This window comes from Protopterus annectens, chromosome 14.part0 (assembly GCF_019279795.1).
Source record: "Protopterus annectens isolate FY-2018-M chromosome 14.part0, PAN1.0, whole genome shotgun sequence".
NCBI classification, from domain to species: Eukaryota; Metazoa; Chordata; order Ceratodontiformes; family Protopteridae; genus Protopterus; species Protopterus annectens.
In genome coordinates, this window is record NC_056748.1 from 1078684724 (window position 1) to 1078708177 (window position 23454).

Below are 23454 nucleotides of genomic sequence, written 5' to 3' on the forward strand. Positions count from 1 at the left end.
AAGCTATCCTAAATCCTATCCAGTTCATCACCGCTCTATAAAAACAAAAAAATACCTTCACTAATAATAATAATACATTGTCTCTCATTTCTTAATCATACACCAATGAGGAGACAGCCACCTAAACCCAGACCCAACCTCTCCTTCTAATCCTTTCAACCCTCTCTAAGATACTAAATCTAGTTACATTAAATCTGTGAAGTATCCACAATAAAATAATATACCTTCATGGCTGGCTAGAAAACTATACCCCAGATATCTTGGCAATCACTGAGAAATGTCTTAAACCTAATATACACGACTAAGAACTACTTCAGCATGCTTATAACATAATAATAGCCGATACAGTACACACAAAAATCTGTTGGCATAGAATTACTTTTCCCTGACTGCAACATGCTACTCTAAGGCCATTCCAAAATTTAGCAGTGTAGAAATTTGTATTAATTTCTTAAAATTAAACAAGTCTAAAAATTATACACCACAGTTTTGAATATCCTCCCTGAAAATAATATTCCAATCTTTAAAGATATTCTTTCCTGGATATCTAATACCATCTCCAATGAAATTATCATGTTTGATGACGTTAATATCGATTGGCAGAAATTAACATGTGATTTCCTCTCTCCCAGTAGAAATTCTGGATTCAGACAGGCTCATCAGTGCATTGACTAGATGTCATAAAAATGACAACCATGGATCTATCATGGATTACACTTTAGTCATAGACCCCAAATAAGTTTGCTGAAGTAGGTACTCTCCAAGTAACCAGCTTATAACCAAAGGGCAATATCCCATCCAGATAAAGAAACTTTAACCTACAGGTGTTCACTAACATACTAAGATCCCTCAACTGGTCCTTACTAAGAAATCTACCTCTGCATGAAGCAGCACACCACTTCAATACAAGATTTCTAGACATCCTTAATAGCAAAGGTCCCCTTTGAGTAAAACGAACAGAAGCCAGCCATGATCCTTGGCTGTCAAAGCTCACAAAACAAGTAATGACAAACGGGGACAAAGCAAGGAGGAAGTGGCAAAAAATATAACTGATGTATATTTATAAAATTGCAGACAGCTGTGTAATTGGTTTAAAAAATAGTAATTAAAGACCAAAAAAAAAGTTCAACTACAAACCAACAACAAAGACAATCCCAAAAAATGTTGGTCTTCCATTTTCACATTATTTAACCCTGCATCCAAACGTGACCCCAGTCCATCTTCTGATAACCCCCCCCCCTCAGATTGCACAGGTATTCAATACTTAAAGTATTTTATGCCTTATGTTAACCACCCCACCACCGCTTGCTCACCACACTCACCTAACCATAATCACGATGCACCCCCTTCACAGAATACAACAAATAACTGTCCACTTAAATATCACTCTTCGGAATTCACACACAACTCAACACTTTCTTCCACTTTTTTAAGATCAAACCCTGCTCTGTTTTTGCAAATAACCTTCCAACAGAATATCTAAAAATTGCTAGAGATACCCTAGTTTATCCTGTAAGCATACCTATTGATAAATCAATCACTAAATCCTGTGCCCTATCCTTTTGGATGAAGTCCTTCATAATTCCTGTTCATAAAGGGGGCAATTCTGCTGGTGTCCAGCTAATGCCCAATTGCCATCTTATCCCCCCTCTCTCTAAGCTTTTAGAAAAATGCATACATAGGCAATTTAAAGTAAGAAACTCTGGCAAACATGTCTATGCATTATTTCTTGACTTCCTAAAGGCATTTGACATGGTCTCCCACCACAAACTATTACAACAGCTTTTTGACAGTGGTCTCTCACCGTCCAGTCTGCAATGGCTCATTAAACAGCAGTCTATAAAATGGCAAGGTCTGCTCTCCATATACCTAGTTAACACAACTAGCATCCTGCAAGTGTCCCTCTTTGGTTTCCTCCTTTAATGTCTTCATAAACAACCTCCATACCTCTTCCTGTCAAAGCTCCTATACAGACAACTCTACAATCATCTTTACTTCAAACAGTATACTGCAACTTAAATAACTTTGGGAAACCTTTACTTCTATCAAAACCTGGCTCAATAATGCACAACTCCTACACAACCCCCCCCCAAAAACTAAGCTCCTCCTTTTCAGCCCAAATCATTTTCTCTAGATAACAATTTTAAAATTATCTCCCAAAATAATACATAAATCGAAACAGCTCTATACACTAAACTACTAGAAGTAATGATAGAAAATAACCTCACATTTGATCCTCAAATCCAAAATAATATAAAAAAACACAGAAATTAGGGAAGTGTTAAAGGCATAGACACTCCTTAAATATGTCCAAAAATCCCTCTTGTCAATGTCTACCTGTTACCTTCCCTTCGATATGGTACCCCTGTCCTTACCAATGTACATAAGTCACTAAAAACTAAGATGCAATTGTGCTACAGTAAAATGGCTAAATTTGCAACTGGCTAAACACACTAGACCCATCATTACACAGCTCTGAACTCAACTTATTACTGCTTTAGCATAAGCCATAAACCTGCAGCTTGCCCTTCCAAGTCTAAATTCAATTTCTACATACCCAGTAGGACTCTCCAGTCTGATGATAAACAAATTCATCACTTTGCACAAACCAAAAAAATCAACAGGACAAAGCCTATACTCCTCACTTGATAAACCCTGGAACTCCATAGCCCTCAGAATCCGAGCAGTTTGTAACCTCATAAAATTCAAGCATGATTTAAATGAGTTCTTATCAAAATCTTGGGCCTGCGCCTGTTATAATCCTGGCTGATTTTCTTTTAGCTTTTGTACCTTCTTCTACTGACCCCCCCCTTTCTGCTCCCTTTTTTCTACTCCTCCCCTACTTTTACTTATTTCTCTACTAGCAATAGTATATCTTGTATTGCCTTTTCTTACAATCATGCTGCAAAAAAATGTAAGCTACTAAATATTACCTTTGTATCATTTACTTAAATGGAATTCCCTGAACAAACCTTTCCATCTACTGTTTAGCTATTTCTTACTACCATCTTTTGTCACTAATTATTGACACTATTAGGAATATTTTTCATGTTAATTATTTACACTATTAGGAATCTTTTTCATGTTGCACTGTTTTAATGTAAATGCTCATAACTGTGCGTTTGGGTCTCATAAAGATGGTGGCTGCTTGGCATTAACATAAATTTGTGATCATTTGTAGGTTTTGATTAAATTAAAACATCTTCAAATGAAGGCGTAATATACATAATATGACAGAGAATTAGAAATGAAAATACTGCGGCATGTAGGAAGGCAGATAAAAATGTAACAGGGGCAATAATGCTAACCTTGGTTCTTGCTGCACTAATTAAAATAAAAAGATAATGCAGAACTAACATATTAGAAAAGTGAAATAACATAAGAAACAAAAAAATTATAATGGCAAGCCTCTTAGAATTTAGCATAACATTAGAAATTAAATGCATAAGATGGTATTCTGAAAAACACAATGCACTTCACAATCTTGTTTGTGGCGGGTTTGCATGGTGCAGTACATGTTTTTGATTAATACAATTATTGTGGTGCTATAGCAGTTTGCAACCTCCAGATAGGTAACACTATAGCAGTATACTTGATATCACAATATAGAGATGTGGCAGTTTGGGAATTGCAAAGCTATTGCAGTTTAGCCACATATGCATCCTAAAGCCTTACGCCACAATCACTGGTAGAACATTCCTCACAGCTGCCCAGATTTCCACAGAATATCCAGAATTCTGACTCGTAGTTTTGGCCTGTTCCTCATAAAATTTTTGTTTTTGGCAAATCATTGAGGATTGAAGTAAAAAAATAACCGACATTTGTGGTTCACACTTCATACCCTTCATAAAATTAATGTTAATGCAAACATTGTTATTCTGTCAACTATCTAAATTTAAAAGAGAAATATTTGACAATTGTCACTATTTTGGGGTCTTTGACCCCCTCAGTTATTTATGGCTTTGTCAAGATTTTTTAAGATATGAGGTTGAGAGGTATAGGAGTATTTTAATAATGTCTCTGAATCTCTTCATCTGCCAAAGGGCCAAAGTGTGAGTTTCATAATTGCATTTGAATATGCTTATTGAAGCAGACTATTGTTAATATATTCATATTATCATTTATTCATTTTCTTTTCCAAGGTCTGGAAGAACCTTTCCTCAAAAGTATGTGAAATCATGGACGAGCTAAGAGCAGTTGAGGTACTGTACAAAAAAGTCTGTATACCTTTTTTGGAGCTGCTATAAGTAGATAATTCACTGCTCTTAAGTTTGCATTGTAACTATACTAAATGTAGTTCTTCCTTCAGAAGTCTGAATTTCTTGATCTGAAATAATTTCCATTGTGGTGTATCAAGTTAGTACTTTTACTATGAATGGTCCATTCACTTCACTGTGGCACAGTAAATCATCAGCATGTATATTCCAATTTGTCTAAGCCTTTAGGAAATCTAGATGTGTGTTAATGCTATATTGAACTACTAAATGCTTCATTTTTATAGAAAAAAATTAGACTGCAAGAGAAAGTTCACTAATTGTCTAAATGCTGAACACATTTGTGGCAGTCAATGAAAACCATTAGGGCAAAAAAATAACACTATCTGTACTTCCAAAATAGTGCATTTATTCCTTCGCTTTGAGGGTAGGTGGGAAAAGGCAAATTTCAAGTAGAATAGGCAGACGATAACTTTTATGATAAGTTGTTTGGTAGGCTTATTGATAGTGGATTTGAAAGCAGCTAAGTATCAGGACCAGAGGATGGATGGATAGTGCAAACACAAAAAGCCATGCTAGAGGATTAGAACATCATAATGTGAAGAATGAGAAGCCAAAACTATTAGCTAAGAAAATTGAAAGCTGTTTGCTACTAGAGTTATTGTGTTTTTTGTGACTGGGGGGTGCTGCATATGTTCATGTAGTGGGGATAGTGTGCTCTTCTTTGGTAGGTGCAACTGCAAAGGCAGGCATAAAGAAAGAAAATATAAATGTGAAATATAAGCTTCTCTGAGAGATTGCAATCGACTACTTTAGCAGTACTGGCAGGACAGAAAAAAGGTAATGGTTTGAGTTTCATAACTATAAAGCAAAGTAGAATAAAAGTATATAAAACTTGTAGGTGGTGAGTCAAACAGAATGATGTGGTCTTAACACAGCAAATGAAACAGGGAGCAATCCTTTGCAGTTTGTTTAGTGCAGGGAAGTGTAAAAGATGAATAAAAAGGTTGTGTGTGTACAAGCGTGTGCATTGCTTATTCAGAATTATAAGAAATGTAGCCTATTTGTAAGAATTTTGCAAAAGAAGAACTTCTCCAGGAACAGATGGTATTCTGAAGTTTGGAAGCTAGGAGGGAAGAAACTGACAACAATTGGGAAGGTTTTGCTTAATAGTATTTTAAAAGGGGGAGCAGCAGCAGTCTTTTGGGAAAAGCTATGGTAGCTGTAATACCTAAAAATGGGAAATACACATCAGATTCCACTTTATATAGCCCTATTTTAATTTGAAACCAATGATTATAAAGTGTTTGTCTATAATGACTAAAAGAATGATAAAGGTGTGGGCAAAATTGATAGATATGGATCAGTGTGGTTTTGTGTAAGGGAGGCAAACACTGGACAATATTAATAAAACAATATTGATCCATGGCGAAGCAGGATGTAAGAAAATGCCACCATTGTTCGTGGGTATTGATGCAAAGAAAGCATTTAGCAGAGTAAGCTGGGATTATATAAGTAGGGCAATAGAAGCATTTGCATTCCCTGATACAATATTAAGGTTAATTAAGAGTATACATTGGGGATTGGAGGTATAAATCAAAGTGGGAGGGCTCCCCTCTGAGAATGTGTGTTTGAACAGTAGAGCTAGGCATAGGTGTCCTCTTACCCTGTGTTATTTGTGTTATATTTAGAGCTATTGTCAAAGAAAATCTGGGACTCAAGTTCAAGGATATAACTGGTATGATAAGAAAAGTTGGTTTTATTTGCAGAAAATATTATTTTGTACCTGATAACCCCAGAAAAGGGCATCTCAGTGTTGTGGCACACTTGGAGACAACTGCAGTTTTTGGAGATACAAAATTAAATAAGATAAAAAAGCTATACATGTAAACTATGTACCTACACATGAATTGGTTCAGTAAAACCCACATTTATGGGGACATGATAAAATGAATTATTTAAGGGTATTGGTTAAAAGGGATTCAGTTATAGCTGCTAAGGATATGTGGAAAAAAACTGAATAGAAGATAATACAAAAACTGAGAAACTGGGATCTCTTGCCTATGAATGTGCATAGCAAGATACAAGCATTAAAATGTTTTAAGACTTTTAATTTTATATACAGGTCAGGCATATTTTTATCAACCAGAGGAGAAGTTGTGAACAATAAATAAAGAGTTGGAGGACTTTATCTAGGAGGGGAAGGGCGCAAGAGTGAAATGGGTAAGTTTGATTCTTCCAAGGTGGTTCAACGGGAGTGTGCAGTGGTTTGCACAATAGTGATCACATTATTTTGATTCCTAAGCATGTTTGAGTATTTCTGTTTTTTGATTCCCAAGCATGTTTATTTGTTTGTTTTACTGAAACAGTAGCCACAGTAAAGGATTCTACTTGTTTTACACAAATACAATGCACGCCTGCAAAGCCAACATAATATCTACTCATTTTCAGCAAATAAATGGGATTACTCAGACTAATTTTACCTATAAATAGAAGCTGCACTCAAAAATTATAGCTAGTGTGTTAACTATGTATACCTCTATCTGATTATAATAAAATAAAAATAATAGTAATGGGTCATAGTAATTTATTCCAATCCCTGCAAGCACACGCGCGCGCACACACACACACACACACACACACACACACACACACACACACACACACAAATGTGCCCAAAAAATGCCAGTTTAGGCAACTTCTAGAACTTTCCATATGTCAGATGTCTGATTGTGATCCAATTAATCAAAAAATATTTAAATAATGCCTACAGTAATGTATTTTATCTTCTGCTGCAAGGAACACACTGCAAGACATTGCAACACCCACACATACATACATAAACGCAGAGAGACAGACACACAGATGTGACCATCACTTACAGCTAAGTGTACAAAAGAGTACACCATAGATTTCTGACTGTGCTAAAATGAATGAGTAAATGCATAAAAATAAACCAAAGTAAGTTATCTGTGCCTGGGTATCAGCTAAACAGTGCAACCAACTGCATCCTCCCACACAGACTCTTATATAGACTGGATCACAAACATGCTTGAATGGATGTGGCTGTGGATACCTCAGATGTCTGACTACAGTCAAATTAATAAATGAATACATAAATAATGACCATTGAAATGCATTTCAGTTCCCCAATATCAGAGTCCTACAGTGCAACCCATTACAACCCTTTGCACGCACACACACACACACACACACACACACACACACACACACACACACACACACACACACACACACACACAAACCTAAAAAATAATGAACTACAGATGGGTTGGTATTAGACCAAACATTGCTATACAATTACAAATCCATTAATAGCTAACTAAAACTTTAATTAAAGCCCTTGATCCCCTGGTTGTACCTCTGTATAATTTCCTTCAAGTTCCTCATTTTCATTCAGGCATGCAGCCTGAATAAAATGGAAACAGTTCTGTCTGCTTTTTACAGCAGCCCTTGTAGCTGCCTCTAATGCTTTCAAAACACACACAGACCTGTAACAAAGCATAATCACTTTATTCTTTAATTATGAGTAAGTCTAATGTTGGGGAAAAAAGAATCCAGTCAAATAAGCAGATCTCTCTCACTCCTGCTACCACCCTTCAAAAAAAAAAAAAAAAAAGAAACTGGAATTCCATTCAAATGTGTATCGTGCAGAGTTCTAATCTCTTGAGAAAGGGGAAAGCCAGCTTCTTGTACTTCTTGTAATTAAAAAATGACTCTTAGACTGTTTTGTTTTCACTGGAGGGTGAACCCTTTTTTGACAATAATACTAATAATTTTTGGCATGCAAAATAACATTTTATTTTATTAACGTTGCTATATAAATTTGGTGACACCAGACAGACTTTTAGTACTAACAGCAGTGTGTAGTTCATTGTCTAAAGAACAACCTTTGTAGCATTCTCTCAATGTAACATTTGGTAAAAAAAACTTTTAGGAAGCAAGTGGGTTCCTGACTTAAAAGACTTCAGGAATAAAAAGTACTAATTAGCTTCATGCTGCTCAGGACTAAAATAAGCTAAATAGAGATCTTAATTGATTTTGAAGCATAATGGCTCTACTTTTAAATTTCAAAGTTTTAGAACTTTGAATTTCTTATGGTCGGGACCATAAGATTAAAGTTTTGCAATTTCAAACCATTTAAATGGAGATCGCTGTACAGCTTGGAATGACATATTTCCCATTTTTCTCAATGTATTTGCAATCTCTGAATTGATTTATTTAATAAGCAAGGGGCGTGGGGGTGCAGTGGGCTTGCCCCCCTGCAAAAACGTAAAAAACATTTTTTTTTTAATTTACATTTTGAAGTTTCAAAACCTTGATCTTATGGTCTTGACATAAGAAATACAAAGTTTTGAAACTTTGAAATTTAGAAGTAGACCCCATATGTACATCATACATATATAACTAAACAACTTGGCTGAGATAAAAGAAAAGGCTATTCAAAAAAATGGAAAAACACGAAATAAATACTCTGTTTTAACACTTTTGTTCCTTTAATGGAACTTCATCAGAAAACAATACATTAAAAAAGTGTTCAAACATTTAAAACTTTGAATAAGACTGCCAAGAAATGGACATTCAATCATGGTAACATGTATAAAAGCACCCTATTGACCATGAAAAGTCCAATCGCAGTGAAAAAAAAAGTACATCCTATTGTCCATAAAAAATGCCACCTGCTATAAAAATAGTTTTATAAATAAATATCTCTCAATAGTCCTATAAAACAGTTCCTACCCATTAGAATCAGTTTCATTCAGCTGATTGCTTTCCCAGACTAAATGAGATTGTTAATATTAAGTCTTTGTTTAAGTTTAGGAATATATACAATACTTTCTAAATTATTTTTTTTTTAAACATTGACTTAAGTCTCGATGTATTTGGTTTTCATAGCACCTTCCACTTGCACAGTTAAGTTCTTTTTTTTAGGAAGTGACATTGGTTTCATTATGACCAATGTAAAGTTTTGATTTGTATTGTTATGGTAAAGCTGATTCTAATGGATAGGAACTATTTTTATAGGAGGTGACATTTTTTGTATGGCCAATAAGATGTTCATTTTTATTTCATTGTGATTGGGGTTTTCATGGCCAATAGGGTGCTTTTATTCTTGTTACCATGATTGGGTGTTCAGTTTTTTGGAAGTCTTATTCAGAGATTTAAATGTTTGAACACTAAATTGTTTTCTGAAGAAGTTCTATTAAATAAAGGAACAAAAGTGCTAAAACAGAGTATTTTTTCATGGTTTTCCACTTTTTTTGGATAGCAGCCTTCTTTTGTTAACTCAACCAGGTTGTTCAGTTATTTTCATTTTTGTACATTGGGTTCAGGTGTATTTACTCACACACACACACACATATATATATATATATATATATATATATATATATATATATAGACAGATATAGATAGATGTATAGAAATATCTTTTGAAAGTGCTAGACATCCTCCTTGTCTTTCTGTGATTGGATACTGCTATTTCCTTATTCCTCCTAATAATGTACTAGTTATGACTGGCTATACTGAAGTAATCATAGTTTGCATTTATGTTTGGCAATGTGGCCCTACACTTTGGTGACAAATGTCCTAAAAGGACTGGTTTATATACCCAGCTAAAAAAATAAATAACAGAAAATCCAGAAAGTACACCAGAAACCATCAAATGAGTCCCAGAGACAGAGCACAATAAGTGAACTAGGCATATAAGGCTTTGTTCTTAAACTGGCATGAAAGTCAAATTATCAGAGTAAACAAATTGTTCCAGTAAGACACGGTTTTTGAATGTATGTGTGTGTGGGGGGTTTGGATCATTCAGAAGAAACTAGTTACTTCAGCTGTTTACTGACATAGTACTGATATTCCTGAGATATGTGATAATCGCCGTATTCTGACCATGGACGAAGATTTGAAGAGAGTAGTAGGTGAGACTCCACACTTCTGTTTTAAAAAATAGAAGAACTTGAAGAGATTACTTTGCTTTAAAAATGTGAATGTTCAAAACATATGAGTGTCAGGAAGGGCACTTTCCCATTCTGGAAATGCAAAGCTTGTACTTTTATTAACAGCAATAATTAATTTATACATCCCATCACAAATAGGACCTATAGGTTGAATATACAGACTGCAATGAAGTTCACATCACTGTGAGGAAATTTTCAATACTTACTGTAAACTAGAAGCAGTAAGAATAATTTGCCAGTAGAAGAGTCCCCCAAACACCATTGTAATATATTATACTTAGAATAAGGTCTCAAGTCAAGTATATCATTTAGTCCAGGGGAAATGTTTTTAAATGCCCATTTAGAATTATTTCCCATGTGTATGAGCAGTTGTGCGTGCCATCCGTCTGCTTTAACAATAATTACAAAGAAAATAGTAACGTCTTGCATTAAGTATTCAATGCATTTGAGCCATTACGACTTTTCTTGTAGTGAACTTTACAATTTAAACACACTGATAATCGTACCTACATAAAATCTAGCACACACACACACAGATAGACACACACCACACACACCAAATGGTATGTCTCAACCTCTTAAGACACCAGTGTGGAGCATAGACCACAGTCAAAATGTGGAACAATTTAATTTTGCACTCTGGGAAAATGTACCGTTCCCCCAAAGCCTGGTTAAAGTGGCCTTTCAAACAAAAGCATTGAGTTGAAGCATATATCAACCAATAATTAACACTGTACACCTGTAAAATTCTTCTGTAAAAAAACACAGCTCATAATTTAAGGCAAAATGCTTATTTTATAATCAGCAAAATACTACCATAAACAACCAGATAAGAACATCATTAATACTATACAGAATCAGGCTAAAATTAGCTGCTTATTAATGCCACTTCCTATAATAGTTCAATGGCTCTAATAAATACAGATGCAGTTCTACATACAGGTATGTTTATGCTTTCTAATGTGTTATACTTGCATATAGATACATACTTGCAGTTAGACATATTTGTTCTAGCATATACCTTCATTTATGCAATTGCTTTATATTTATTTTTTAAACCTATGTTTGATATGATTAAAAAAAAAGAAAAGAAGAAAGGAAATACTTTAGAACATTGGCCTTTTCGTTGTCGCCTCATTTACCCACTAAGCCAGCTGATCAGGCCTATGCTTCTGTTCAGCATTATATCTGTGTTAGCAATTGGTACAAGATTGGGGATCCCTGTTATGGTTTTCAAGTCCAAACCTCTTACACAGGATCTTATCTTTTTATGGTTTACTCAGAGGTTTAGCATAGTTTTGGTCTCCTTGTCAGACCAGCTTGGAGCTTGACTTTATGCCTTCATTGGTGCTGCCATCATCAGAAATACCAGTACCAGAATGAAGAAAGCATAAGAAGAACTGTGGTTTAGAACCAGTCCTTCTGGGGTGTGATATCACCCTAACCATTCTGAGGTTTAGAACCAGTCCTTCTAGGGTGTGATATCACCCTAACCATTCTGAGGTTTAGAACCAGTCCTTCTGGGGTGTGATATCACCCTAACCATTCTGAGGTTTAGAACCAGTCCTTCTGGGGTGTGATATCACCCTAACCAAACCCAGTTAACAAACAGGCATTACATTTAAAATGCATTGTAATCCTACAGTTTTTTAAGGAATACATTTACATTTTATTTACATGTGGATAAAAGTCATTAATGAATCATTGTGTTTTATCTTTCTTAGACCTGCTAATGCTGCTCTGCTTTACTGTGCTGCCTTTTTTGGAGTTTTACATCTGACTTTCAGGAGGGAATAATTTATTTATGCATTCATCCTGCAGTATGGCATAATTTGATTTTGCCCCAGAGTGTCAGCTGGAAATGGACATAGTCCTCCAGGGTATATGTGAGGATTTTTCAGTACTGCATGTTAATGACAGAGAGTAGAGATAATGCCATGATCACACATATGCATAGTATGGTGTCACACCAAGCATCTGTGGCTGCCTCCATTCATACACTAATTAGGACTTATCAGATGCAAGTAGGAGTCAGTTTTGCAAGGGGCAGGACAGGGTACTGTCCAAGCATGTGGTAGGTAGATTACATGAGTCGACAAGTGCTCCTCAAGAAAGTACTGTAATTAGTAGGAGGAAACAAGTTCAACAATTTTCATGTAGGTCACATCAGCATTCATCTACACCTAGCAGAATTTCTCATTCATGTTTCCAATCATGGTCCCACAGCACCTTTAGATCACTGTCTACTGGGTTACCTGCATCAGGTACGTCACAACATTTGACCAGCTCACCATTCAGTTGTCATGACAGCCCCTCTTCAGACTTACTTGCACCGGCACCTAACCTTTCTTTAGGCGATGCATATGACGCATCTAACCTTCACATACTGTGATTTGAGTGTGACATTTTTGTTACTTACAGTTTGACCTTCACACACACATCAATGTTTAACTTAGAGAAATACGTTATTAAACAAAAGTTAAAAAAGAAAGAAAGGGTAAACTTAGAACACTTTCCAACGTATGTATTTCAGTCCTCTAAATCTAAAGGAGCTGTGAAAAGAAAGTTATATGTCATAACAATAAGATTGCAGTTATTAACATCATTATTACTATATGCATTACCATTGTTAGAGATGGCAATTAAGCTACTACTTAAAAAGTAGTAATATACAAGTATTCAGGGAAACACTAATAAGAAAATTAAAGATTAAAATGATACCCTGCCATGTAAACAAACACTGCTGTCACTTCACCTTCACTACTCAGAAATGATATTTTGTTTTTGTATCTGAGGCCACAAATTATTGTGCATGATGAAATACAATGTGCAGTATCTTAACAGACAACATTGTCAGTTGAATTTTATAAAAAAATCAAGCTGAGGAAGCATTATTTATTTGCAAGGTATGACCTCATGTTAAATACTGATGTAGCACTTTTCATTAATTGTATCAGCTGAAGACATTCAGTGAGTGCATACATAGAAATACCACGTCAGCAGCAGTGGCATCTTGTGATATTGGACTGCATCCCCCCTGCTATGAGAACCACAATGATACAATCCAATAACTTACTCCCTCACATAGAAAGTGAATCCGGACTGCTGCCTTACCAGTCTGGATTCAGGAAGAAAACAAAAGGCTAATGGCTCAGAAGTCTATGTGGTGCTAACCACATAGACTGGAAAGGGATCAGACTGCAAGGTCAGCAGTCTTGGAACATTCAAAAACCAGAACCAGGAACCGTGTGTATTCTGGCGTGCGCAAACGAACCAATACTCAGGATGAAAGCTGCTGCTTGGATTTTATCATCATCGCAGGTACTCATTTGGATTTTAGTTTAATTCTATCAGTGTGTGTTTTACCTCAGGCTTGAACCCTATACTCTGTGTGCAGGTAACAAGAGCCTGAATTCCCTACCCACCACCATCTGTGAAACTTTTGCAGATTTTTGCCTCATATTTTGTTCTGTTCATTATAAAATCTGTGGTTTCTGAAGTTTTAATTCTTTAGATAGTTGATGGTGCAGTGGTACCATTGTTGCCTCACAGCTAGAGGTTCTCTAATTTGATTCTTGGCTGGGGTGCTTTCTATTTGTGGAGTCTGCATGTCCTGCTGTGTTTGTGGGTTTACTCTGGTGTCCTCCCATGTTACAAAGGCATGCGTCTGCAGTATTTCTCCCTGGGCCTCTTCTGAAAATTGGCTTTTGTTCCAAGTCGGCCTTTCCTGATTAACAAATGTTAAATAAATAAAACTGACAGGCATTTGAATTTTAGACTTCATATTCTTCAGAAAGTACTCAACACAAAACCTTTTATTCTAGCAATTTTCTAAGTTTGTAAGATGAAAATTTGAAATTCGACCCTATTTTGGGACTATATTCCCCAATTATTGGTTTTGTCCAGGTTTTTTGTGTTAAGGTTGAGAGCTGTGGTGAGACTGTGAATTCGCTGAATATGTTTGGGGGCTGTATTCTCCCATTACTGGCTTTGTCCAAATGTTTTGTGCTAAGAGGTTGACAGCTATGGTGAGAACTGAATTCACTAAATGTTAGCCATTTAAGTTTAAGTCTTCCTCTCTTTCATAAAACAGCTGATTTTCCATAGTGATATGTTGCTCTGACTGTTTTGCACAAGGTCCTGGGTTCAAGCCTTGGCAGTGAAATGTATGGTGGTAACACAGCATTTTATATTAGCAACTTTCCAAGATTATACAAGCAATTTCTAAAATGTGTCCCTGGTTTTTGGACCCCCCAATAAATTTTGTCTTTTTCCAGATTTCTTGTGCTGCAAAGTTGAGAGATACAGTTGAGTGTCGAATAGATTTTACAAGGAGCTGTGAGCTGCTGGGGAAGAGAAGTTTAGTGCTGCTTATGCCAAGTCTACTTTCATTGTTAATAGCACAACAGGTAGTGTACTTGCTTTTGATGCAGAAGGTTGTAGGTTCTACTCTCACAGGTACTGGATGCTGCCGTACTGAGAATGTCCTCTTTGGTGAAGATGCAGGCACTTTATTTGTAGATGAAACAATGAAATATAAAGTTGTTTGGTAGCAGCAACCTCTTCATTAGTTGCAGATCTCTTTAATGTGGAATTTTATAGATGACTTTTACTTCTGCAGAGATTGTGCATATTTACTGATACTGGTGGATTGGAGAAGTTTGAGTAGACTTTTATGATGGAAATGTTCTCAATTGGGCAGTTTTGTCAGTATTGGTGCATGCATTTTGTTTCATTGTTTACTGGAAAAATGTTCAAAACAATAAATTTAAAACACCCTCACAACACACATATGTCTTGTGTGCAAGGGGCCTATCATTTGAAAACAGCCCAAAGTTAATATTTATACCAGCCAAATGTATTTTCTTTGAATCTGGATTTCAATGCTGTTTCAATGAATGTGAGTTTCAAGGGCAGAGACATTTTAATGCTGTCTATTTTCATTGTGAGACTGCATTGTATTGTTTAGCAGATGTCTTAGTGTTTGTGCTGCAAAATAAAACTTTCAAATGAAATCCAAATCGTTGTAGAAGTAAAGCAGTATGCACATTACAGTGTTTATGGTAAATGGGGTGAAATAGCCATGTAATGGGACATTGGAATGGCTGCAGGGGGGAGGCTACATTTGACCATGATTTTGAGAGAGGGAAGGGTGGTAAACTCAGACAGTCCCAGCTGAACTATACCTCTCAACTGTCCAGATTTTCACAGAATGAATATATTTTTGCTTTTTATTTTTGGTTTGTTTCTCATAAAATTTGTGGTGTTCTGGCAAATCATTTAGGAATTAAGTCACTAAATAATGACAGACTTTGAGTTTCAGACTTCATAACCTTCAGAAAAAAACATGCTAAAGCAAGACCTTTTATTCTATCAACTAAGTTTATACAAGAGCAATTGTTAGTACTGTTTGTATGTTCCCCCAATATATTTGGCCCTGTCCAGATTTCCTGCATTAACAGGTTGAGAGGTACGTGCAAATAAATTGCTTTATAGAATTAGGCATATCCAAACCTCTCAACTGTCCCAGAGTTTGGCTGGAAGTGTTGCTTTCCCTCTAATAGTCCCTCCACAAAATGGCAGTTTTGGAAGAAAACGTGGAGGGTTTACAATTAATCATCATCTTCTTTCGGCTGTTTCCATTAGGGGTCACCACAGCAGATTACCTGTTTCCATTTCATCCTGTCCTCTGCATCTTGCTCTGTCACACCAACCACCCGTATGGTCCTCTCTCACCACATCCATAAACCTTATCTTAGGCCTTCCTCTTTTCCTGTTACCTGGTAGCTTCATCCTTAGCATCTTTTTCCCAATATACTCTGCATCCCTCCTCAGCACATGTCCAAACCAACATAATCTTGCCTCTCTGACTTTGTCTCCAAACCTTCCAAACTGGGCTGACCCTCTAATATACTTATTCCTAATCCTGTCCACCCTCGTTGCACCCAGTGCAAATCTTAACATCTTTAATTCTGCTGCATCCAGCTCAAACCCCTCCCTTTTTGTCACTGCCACTGTCTCCAACCCATATAACCTAGCTGGTCTCACTACCCTCTTGTAGACCTTCCCTTTCATTCTTACAGGTACTCATCTGTCACAAATCACTCCTGACACTCTTCTCCACCCACTCCATCCTGCCTGTACTATCTTCTTCACTTCTCTTCCACACTCGCCGTTACTCTGAACTATTGACCTCAAGTATTTAAACTCATCCACCTTCGCCACCTCTGTTCCTTGTATCCTCACCATTCCTCTATCCTCCCTCTCATTCACACACATATATTCTGTTTTAGTCCTGCTGACCTTCATTCCTCTTCTCTCTAGAGCATATCTCCATCTCTCCAGGGTCTCCTCCACCTGTTCCCTACTCTCACTACAGATCACAATGTCATCTGTAAACATCATAGTCCACGGACTCCTGTCTGATCTCATCTGTCAACCTGTCCATCACCATTGCAAATAATAAATGGCTCAGAGCTGATCCTTGATGTAACCCCACCTCCACCTTAAACGCATCCGTCACTACCACTGCAGACCTCACCACTGTCGCACTACCCTCGTACATATCCTGTACCACTCTTACATACTTTTCTGACACTCCTGACTTCCTCATACAATACCACAACTCCTCTCTAGGCACCTTGTCATATGCTTTCTCTAAGTCTACAAAATTAATAAACAACTGTAATAATAGTTATAGATTACTTTTATTTCAGAAATGCATGTAGATTCATTTATTTTGTCATCTGCTCAAGTTAACAGTACTAATATTTTAAAAAAGTGTCATTTCTTTGACAGGTTCCCAGCTGTATTGTGTGGCTACTTTATTTTTTTGCATCATATTTTTGTTCCATTTTTTATAAAATTGTGGTTTTCTGGCAAATAAGAGGTAAATCATTAAAGATTTAAGTTAGAAAATGACAGATATTTGAGTTTCAGATTTCATACCTTTCAGAAAATTCATACTAATGCAAGACCTACTGTTCTATTAGAAAGTTTATAAGAGCAATAGTTAAATATTGTCATTATTTTTGGGACTTTGTCCCACTTCTATGTATGGCTTTGTCCAGATTTCTTGCTCTGAGGTTGAGAGGTATGACAAATGTGTCCGGATTATCAAAGTCAGCCATAGACATTTCAAATTGTCACATACTTGTTGCACCCCTCTCCCCCCATGTAGTGACTCTGGATGTGTCCAAGCAAGGCAAGGAGCAGTTATGCATTGTAATTGTGCAGAGCATCCCACCATCCAAGGCATACACAAGTACTACAGTGGCTTTTCATCTGTCCTTGCTTGATTTTGCAGAATGTTCTGTTTTTCTGTCCTTTTATACTGTTGATATATGCTTCTTATTATTCAGAAAGTGCCCGTTGCTCTGTTTAAGTAGCAATGCTTTCATGACCATCAGGTAAGCTTGTCTGAGATTGTAAGATGCAAGTAAGCTTTAATAAGCATACTGTTAAAGAATTACCAACATTGAATTTCTTTTTGTTGATGCCATGCAGAGAATACTTACATAACTAGATAACGTATAAGCCTTGGGTATTGAAATGCCTATGACAGTATTTGTAATAAAGGACAGGATTACAGTATTTTATGAAACTCGTTACCTTTTTTTGGAGACTTGCAGTCATCTTTGCAGGGTAAACTAAACAGAAAGCCAGTCTATCATGTGTGGTCCATAACTGATAGAAACAGTATTTAGAACATACCTAGAGCCTGTTTACTGCATTTTTTGTGTTGCACTTAATTTAAAATCGTTTTTTCATAAATTGCATTTTACCTGCCTCTGACCTAGCACACACGTGTTGTGGTCATTTATTGCACTGTTCTGACTAGTTTGCTACTTGTGTGTCTCTGCTATCCTTAAACAAACATCTTGCTATTTTCCCACTTTCTATAATTTAAAAGAAAGTTCAGTTACAGAGTTGCTGTTCTAAACTGTTTGTAAGTTTCTTGGAGGCCAGTGCTTACTTGGGCTAAAGGGAAGTCTCTGTGTTCACCAGTGGCAGAGGTTAACACTGAGCAGCCTGCCTGTCCCTGTAGGAGTGGTTACTGCCTAGAAACTGTAGTTTTATTAGCAATTTTGGGTCAATTCCAAACTCCTTGATCTCTCTCTCTCTTAAAACCCTACAACTCTCTTTTTGCACGGTCTTGTGCACAGAGCAGTGGTTGGCAGTGCCGCTTAAACAGGTTTAAACTATTCCCGGCTCCACAAAGTCTGCTCTTCACTTATTCCCTTAGAACTGCTCTAAATCTCAAAATAAGCACTCTATTCTCATTCTAAAGCCCTGCACTTGCTTGTATAAGTAATCTCATAGGTAAACACTAATAAACTTAAGCACTACATCCTCTTATACTCCTTTTAAGTACTTGCTCCTGATTGGTTCTTTCTGATCAGTCAATAAGTAGCTCCCTATATTATTCAGGCATGTCCAAAGGTCAGTTTCGGGTTTACTCTCCAGTCTAGCTGGTGAATCTGGGAATCTTGAGGCAATGTTACAACTGCCTTATGTATACAGACCACCCTCTCCTCCTCCCAACAAGCTCAAATATATGTGAGAGATGCAACTATATAGCCAAACTGGAGGCTAAGCTCTGTTATCCCAGTACTGGCACAGCCTGTCAGGAGGAGAAGGTAACCACACACACCACAAATCCAGTCTCACATAGACTTATCGCATTAGCAAACCAAACACACAAAAACGTACTCGGAGGCTCTAAATAAAAATCTGCCTAAGCAGCAGAGACCTCCAAAGCAGACATCCAAGCAACCCCTACCACGAAACAATACCCACGTAGCACAAGTCAGTGTGCCACACAGTCACAGCCCTTAAGGCTAAACAACACACCTAATACACTTGTAATAGGGGACTCTATTGTCAGTCACACTGATGTCCCACTCACCAGGCTGAACAAGTAGAAGGTCACTGTAAGCTGCCTGTCGGATGCCAGGATCTGCCACATAACACAAGCACTCAGGTCACTCCAAAGCAAGTACAAATATGACTCTGTCATTGTCTATGCTGGTGTGAATGACCTGAGATGTACCTCCCTGGACTACATGAAAAGAGACATAGAGGAGCTCTTTGATCATGTAGCCCGGGCTGGTATGACCCTGACCTTGAGTAGCATCTTACCCTCACCAAGAATGATTCCACAGTATAAAGACAAAATTATCAATTTTAACAATTGGCTAAAGTATTGGTGTCATTCAAAGGGGATCCAGTGTCTGTCAGCCTGGGATGACATGCTCGACAAGCCATGTTGCTTCGCTAGGGACGGCTTGCTCCTGTCACCCCTGTTTTTTCGAATACCGGCAAAGGCTCTTGCCTCCCCCATAGTGCCTTTTTTAGGCAAGGCTCAAAAGACAAAACCCACCTCCATAGACAACACCAAAAAAAAACTAAGGGTAATGCTGCTCAATGCCAGAAGTCTAAACCTCAAGATGCACGCACTCGAGACTCTCAGTATGGAGAATTTCGATATCTGTGCAGTAACAGAAACCTGGTTAAAGGCTCCTGAGAGCACCCCAGCACTAACAGGTTATACTTCGTACCATGATTTTCGGCCCCAAAACTCGGACCGAACCACAAAAGGAGGGGGGGAGTATCCATATTTATCAAAGATACCCACACCTCCAGGTTAGTGGCACTGCACGAAGCATCGAAGACCATCCATGTGCAACTAACAGTGGGCAAAACTGCCTTTCAGTTTGTAGCCTGCTACAGACCACCCTCCCAAACACAGGAACCTCACTCGGCTTTCCTGAGAACACTGGAGAATATGAAGGTCTCTCCAAATACCATAATATTGGGTGACAAAAACTACTCAAGCCCAAACACCCTCGGCCAATGGTTCCTAGAATTTATAAACTCAAATGCTATGGAACAACTGGTCACCACTCCCACAAGAGGGGAAAACATATTGGATCTGGTCATCACCAGCATGGGGTCTCTGTTCCACACCAGAGGTATAAACCTCATTGGTAAGATCAGACCATAAACTAATCTCACTGGACATCCATATTCCATCCCCAACCCCAGCCAAGGTAACCACGGTGAAGAACTTCTCAAAAGCAAACTTCACACTTCTCAAAACAGAGGTGGAATCCTTCAAAGCCCCTGGGCCAGTAGAAAATACGGCTCAAAATGCAGAATCCTTGCATCGAGCATGCTATCCCAAATAAAACCAAGACTCACTCCTCCAAAGGCAGGAGACCTGTCTGGTGGACCCCAGCCATAAATAAGGTATACAACAGAAGGAGAAAGCTACTACATGATGGAGCAAAATCCCAAAAAGGGAAGGCGTCTCTGATCAGTACTAGCAAGAAACTACGATCCCTCATAAAATCATCTAAGGCCAGCTTCAAAAGAAAAATTGCACAAGACACTAAAGATAATCACAAGGCCTTCTTTAGTTATGTCAGAAACCTGGGAGGCAACTCCCAGATATGCTCTGAGCTAGTGCAAAATGACAAAAAATACACTGAACCCGCAGACATTGCCCAACATCCTGGCAGGTTCAATGCAAACTCCCCCCCCCCCCAAAAGAGCAAATGTCTATCCCAACAGAATGTAGCCTTCCTGAGATCACAGATGCACAGGTGAGAGCTGCCCTCTCCAAAGCCAAAAACACAGCATCAATGGGACCAGACGGTGTCCTGGGCTGCGTCTTACACAAGCTCCAAGAAGAACTAAACCCTCATATAAAGTCACTGTTCAATCTCAGCCTTACTACAGGATATGTACCCAAGAAATGGCGTACAGCAACAGTGGTCCCACTCCACCAAGGTGGTGCCACAACAGACCCCAGAAACTATCACCCTATAAGCCTGACTAGCCTGGTCTGCAAAGCTATGGAGTGTGTCGTTATGGAAATCATAAATAAAGACATTGGGAACCTCCAGACACTGGATCCTACCCAATTCGGCTTTGTTAAGGGCAGATCTTGCCTCTTGAATCTGGTCGACTTCTTTGAAACAGTTACCAAAGCCATAGATGAAGGACAGGTAGTCCACACAGCCTACCTGGAACCTTGCAAAAGCCTTTGACACAATACGCCACTCGGGCTTCATAAATAAGCTCACCGGCTTAAATAATCAACCCCTATATCACAAGATGGGTTGCAAACTGGCTCAGGGACAGAACCCACATGGTTAGAATAGCAGGTGCCATGTCAGACTCTAAACCAGTTACAAGTGGCGTCCCACAAGGCTCAGTCCTGGGACCTCTCTTGTTCGGTATATATTTCTCTGAGGTGTACAGGTTAACACTGGTGGACTATGGCTGACCAAGTTCACAGATGACTGCAAACTGGGTGCCATAATCGACTCTCTGGCTGACACAAGCAGCCTCCAAAAGGGTCTCACAGAGATGGATAACTGGTGCCAGAGCCATGGCCTAAAGCTAAATGCCAAAAAGTGCATAGTCATCCCCTTTGGGAAAAACAAAGTTCCCACAAATTACCACATAGGTGGTAATCCATTAAGTATGGAAGAAGTAATTAGGGACTTGGGGACCCAAGTAGATAGCAATCTCTCCTTTGACAATCACATTGCCAAAGTGGTTAGAAAGACCTTCTATATAGTCCACCTTATCACGAAAGGGTTCACATCTAGATCAATAGAGGTCATTGTGCCCCTCTACTCATCACTTATCAGGCCCATAATTAAATACAATGCCCCATTTGGGATGTACCTTACCCAACACCTGCAGCAACTGGAAAGACCCCAAAAGTACCTCACCAAGAGGATCAAGGGGCTCAAATAGATGCCCTATGCAGTTCAGCTAAAGAAATTCCAGCTCTACTCAGCTGCATAACGCCTACTTAGAGGCAATTTGTCTCTGACGTATAAAGCCATGTCCAACCCAGAATTAATGGATATGCTTCACCTCAGGAAATCTAAATCCCTTAGAGCTACATGCTCCAGGGATTTGAACCTCAGCACATAAATAAATAGGACATGCTGGTGGGACAGATTCATATCCCAGAGGCTCCCCTCACACTGGAACAAAATCCCAATCCATGTTAAGCAGAGCCCCTCACTGACCCTCTTCAAGAGAAATCTTGACGAGTGGATGGGAGATCATAAGTTTACCCCTGGGATCTCTTCTGTGTCCCTGCTTGACAGAGGTACAGTAAACTAACCTTAAAAGGGCTACCTTCTGTGACCTACTATACAGAGGCACAGTCAACTAATCTAAAAGGGTGGTGAAAGCCAAACACACTCTGGCTAGGCTTATAAATGCTCTAGGGCAGATAGCCTAGTATCAACCTATGAACCTGTGCAGTAATCCTTTAAGCAATTTATCTTGAGCTTGTCTTTTGTTTGCTGTTTATTTTTTACTTTGATCATGTTTTCTCCATGAAACAAGTAGATAGTTGTTGTCAGGCAGCATGTCTCTTTTGGATAATAAACATTTTTACAATTGGGAGTATCACAGGGATTGCTACTTTTAGCATGTTACTTGGTACTTTTATAAAGCTGAATATAAATTATAATTAGAACTGCAATGCAAGGAGAAGTGGTTTGAGTTGAGTGCTGTTTGTTTTTCTTATACTTGACTTTGATTGGCATTCCAGTAATGTATTTAAAAAGTAATTTATTTTATGCCTCACAACCTTTTTGTTTCCATCTAGATATTAAGTAAGCTGTCATGCAGCCAATGCATTGAAATATTTTTTTTCTTCTACACTTCATTTTGTCTTGAGGGGACTCTCATAATGATGGTTTGGCACCCAGGGCAGCGTATTTAATTAAATGTCCAGTTTTTGTGGTTTTGAGCATAGCTCCTCCCCTTTCTAGTAGACCATGCCCCTTCCCATTCAGCCATCTCCTGCAACCCCCCTTTGATTTGAAGTCACCAGCCGCCACTGCTCAGCAGAATATATTGTACAAAAGTATTAAATGTGTACGTACTCATTATATCATGCCTTACAACATCACTAAACAGGAGTCAGTGAGCATTCAGGCATGACCTTTGCAAACAGTAATACGAGTACCTGTTCTGAAGTAAATAATCTATTTAGAGATGAAAGGAAATGTCAGATGAACATTGACAGTAGACCCTGCACCACACAGCCCAGTACACTAAAATCACTGTGTGCATCAATTATGCTAGTTTTTTTTTTCCAAAAAAAGAAACCCTAACCTGAATGTCACGGTACATAGCACATGCTGCCATCTCATCCGTATGCTGTGCATGAGCCTGCTGCATGAGGTCCCTTACTATTGCTGTTGGCTGGTCACCAT

General features: G+C 38.1%; 1 protein-coding gene across 2 annotated transcripts in view; it reads left to right on the plus strand.

Annotated features, from left to right (window-relative positions):
- Positions 1-23454, plus strand: part of KNDC1 (kinase non-catalytic C-lobe domain containing 1) — a 1471539-nt gene that overhangs the window by 1388517 nt on the left and 59568 nt on the right. For both annotated transcript variants that reach the window (XM_044056877.1, XM_044056878.1), the window contains one exon: positions 4143-4202. In XM_044056877.1, the coding sequence (XP_043912812.1) occupies positions 4143-4202 (60 nt within the window). The remainder of the gene's footprint in view (positions 1-4142; positions 4203-23454) is intronic.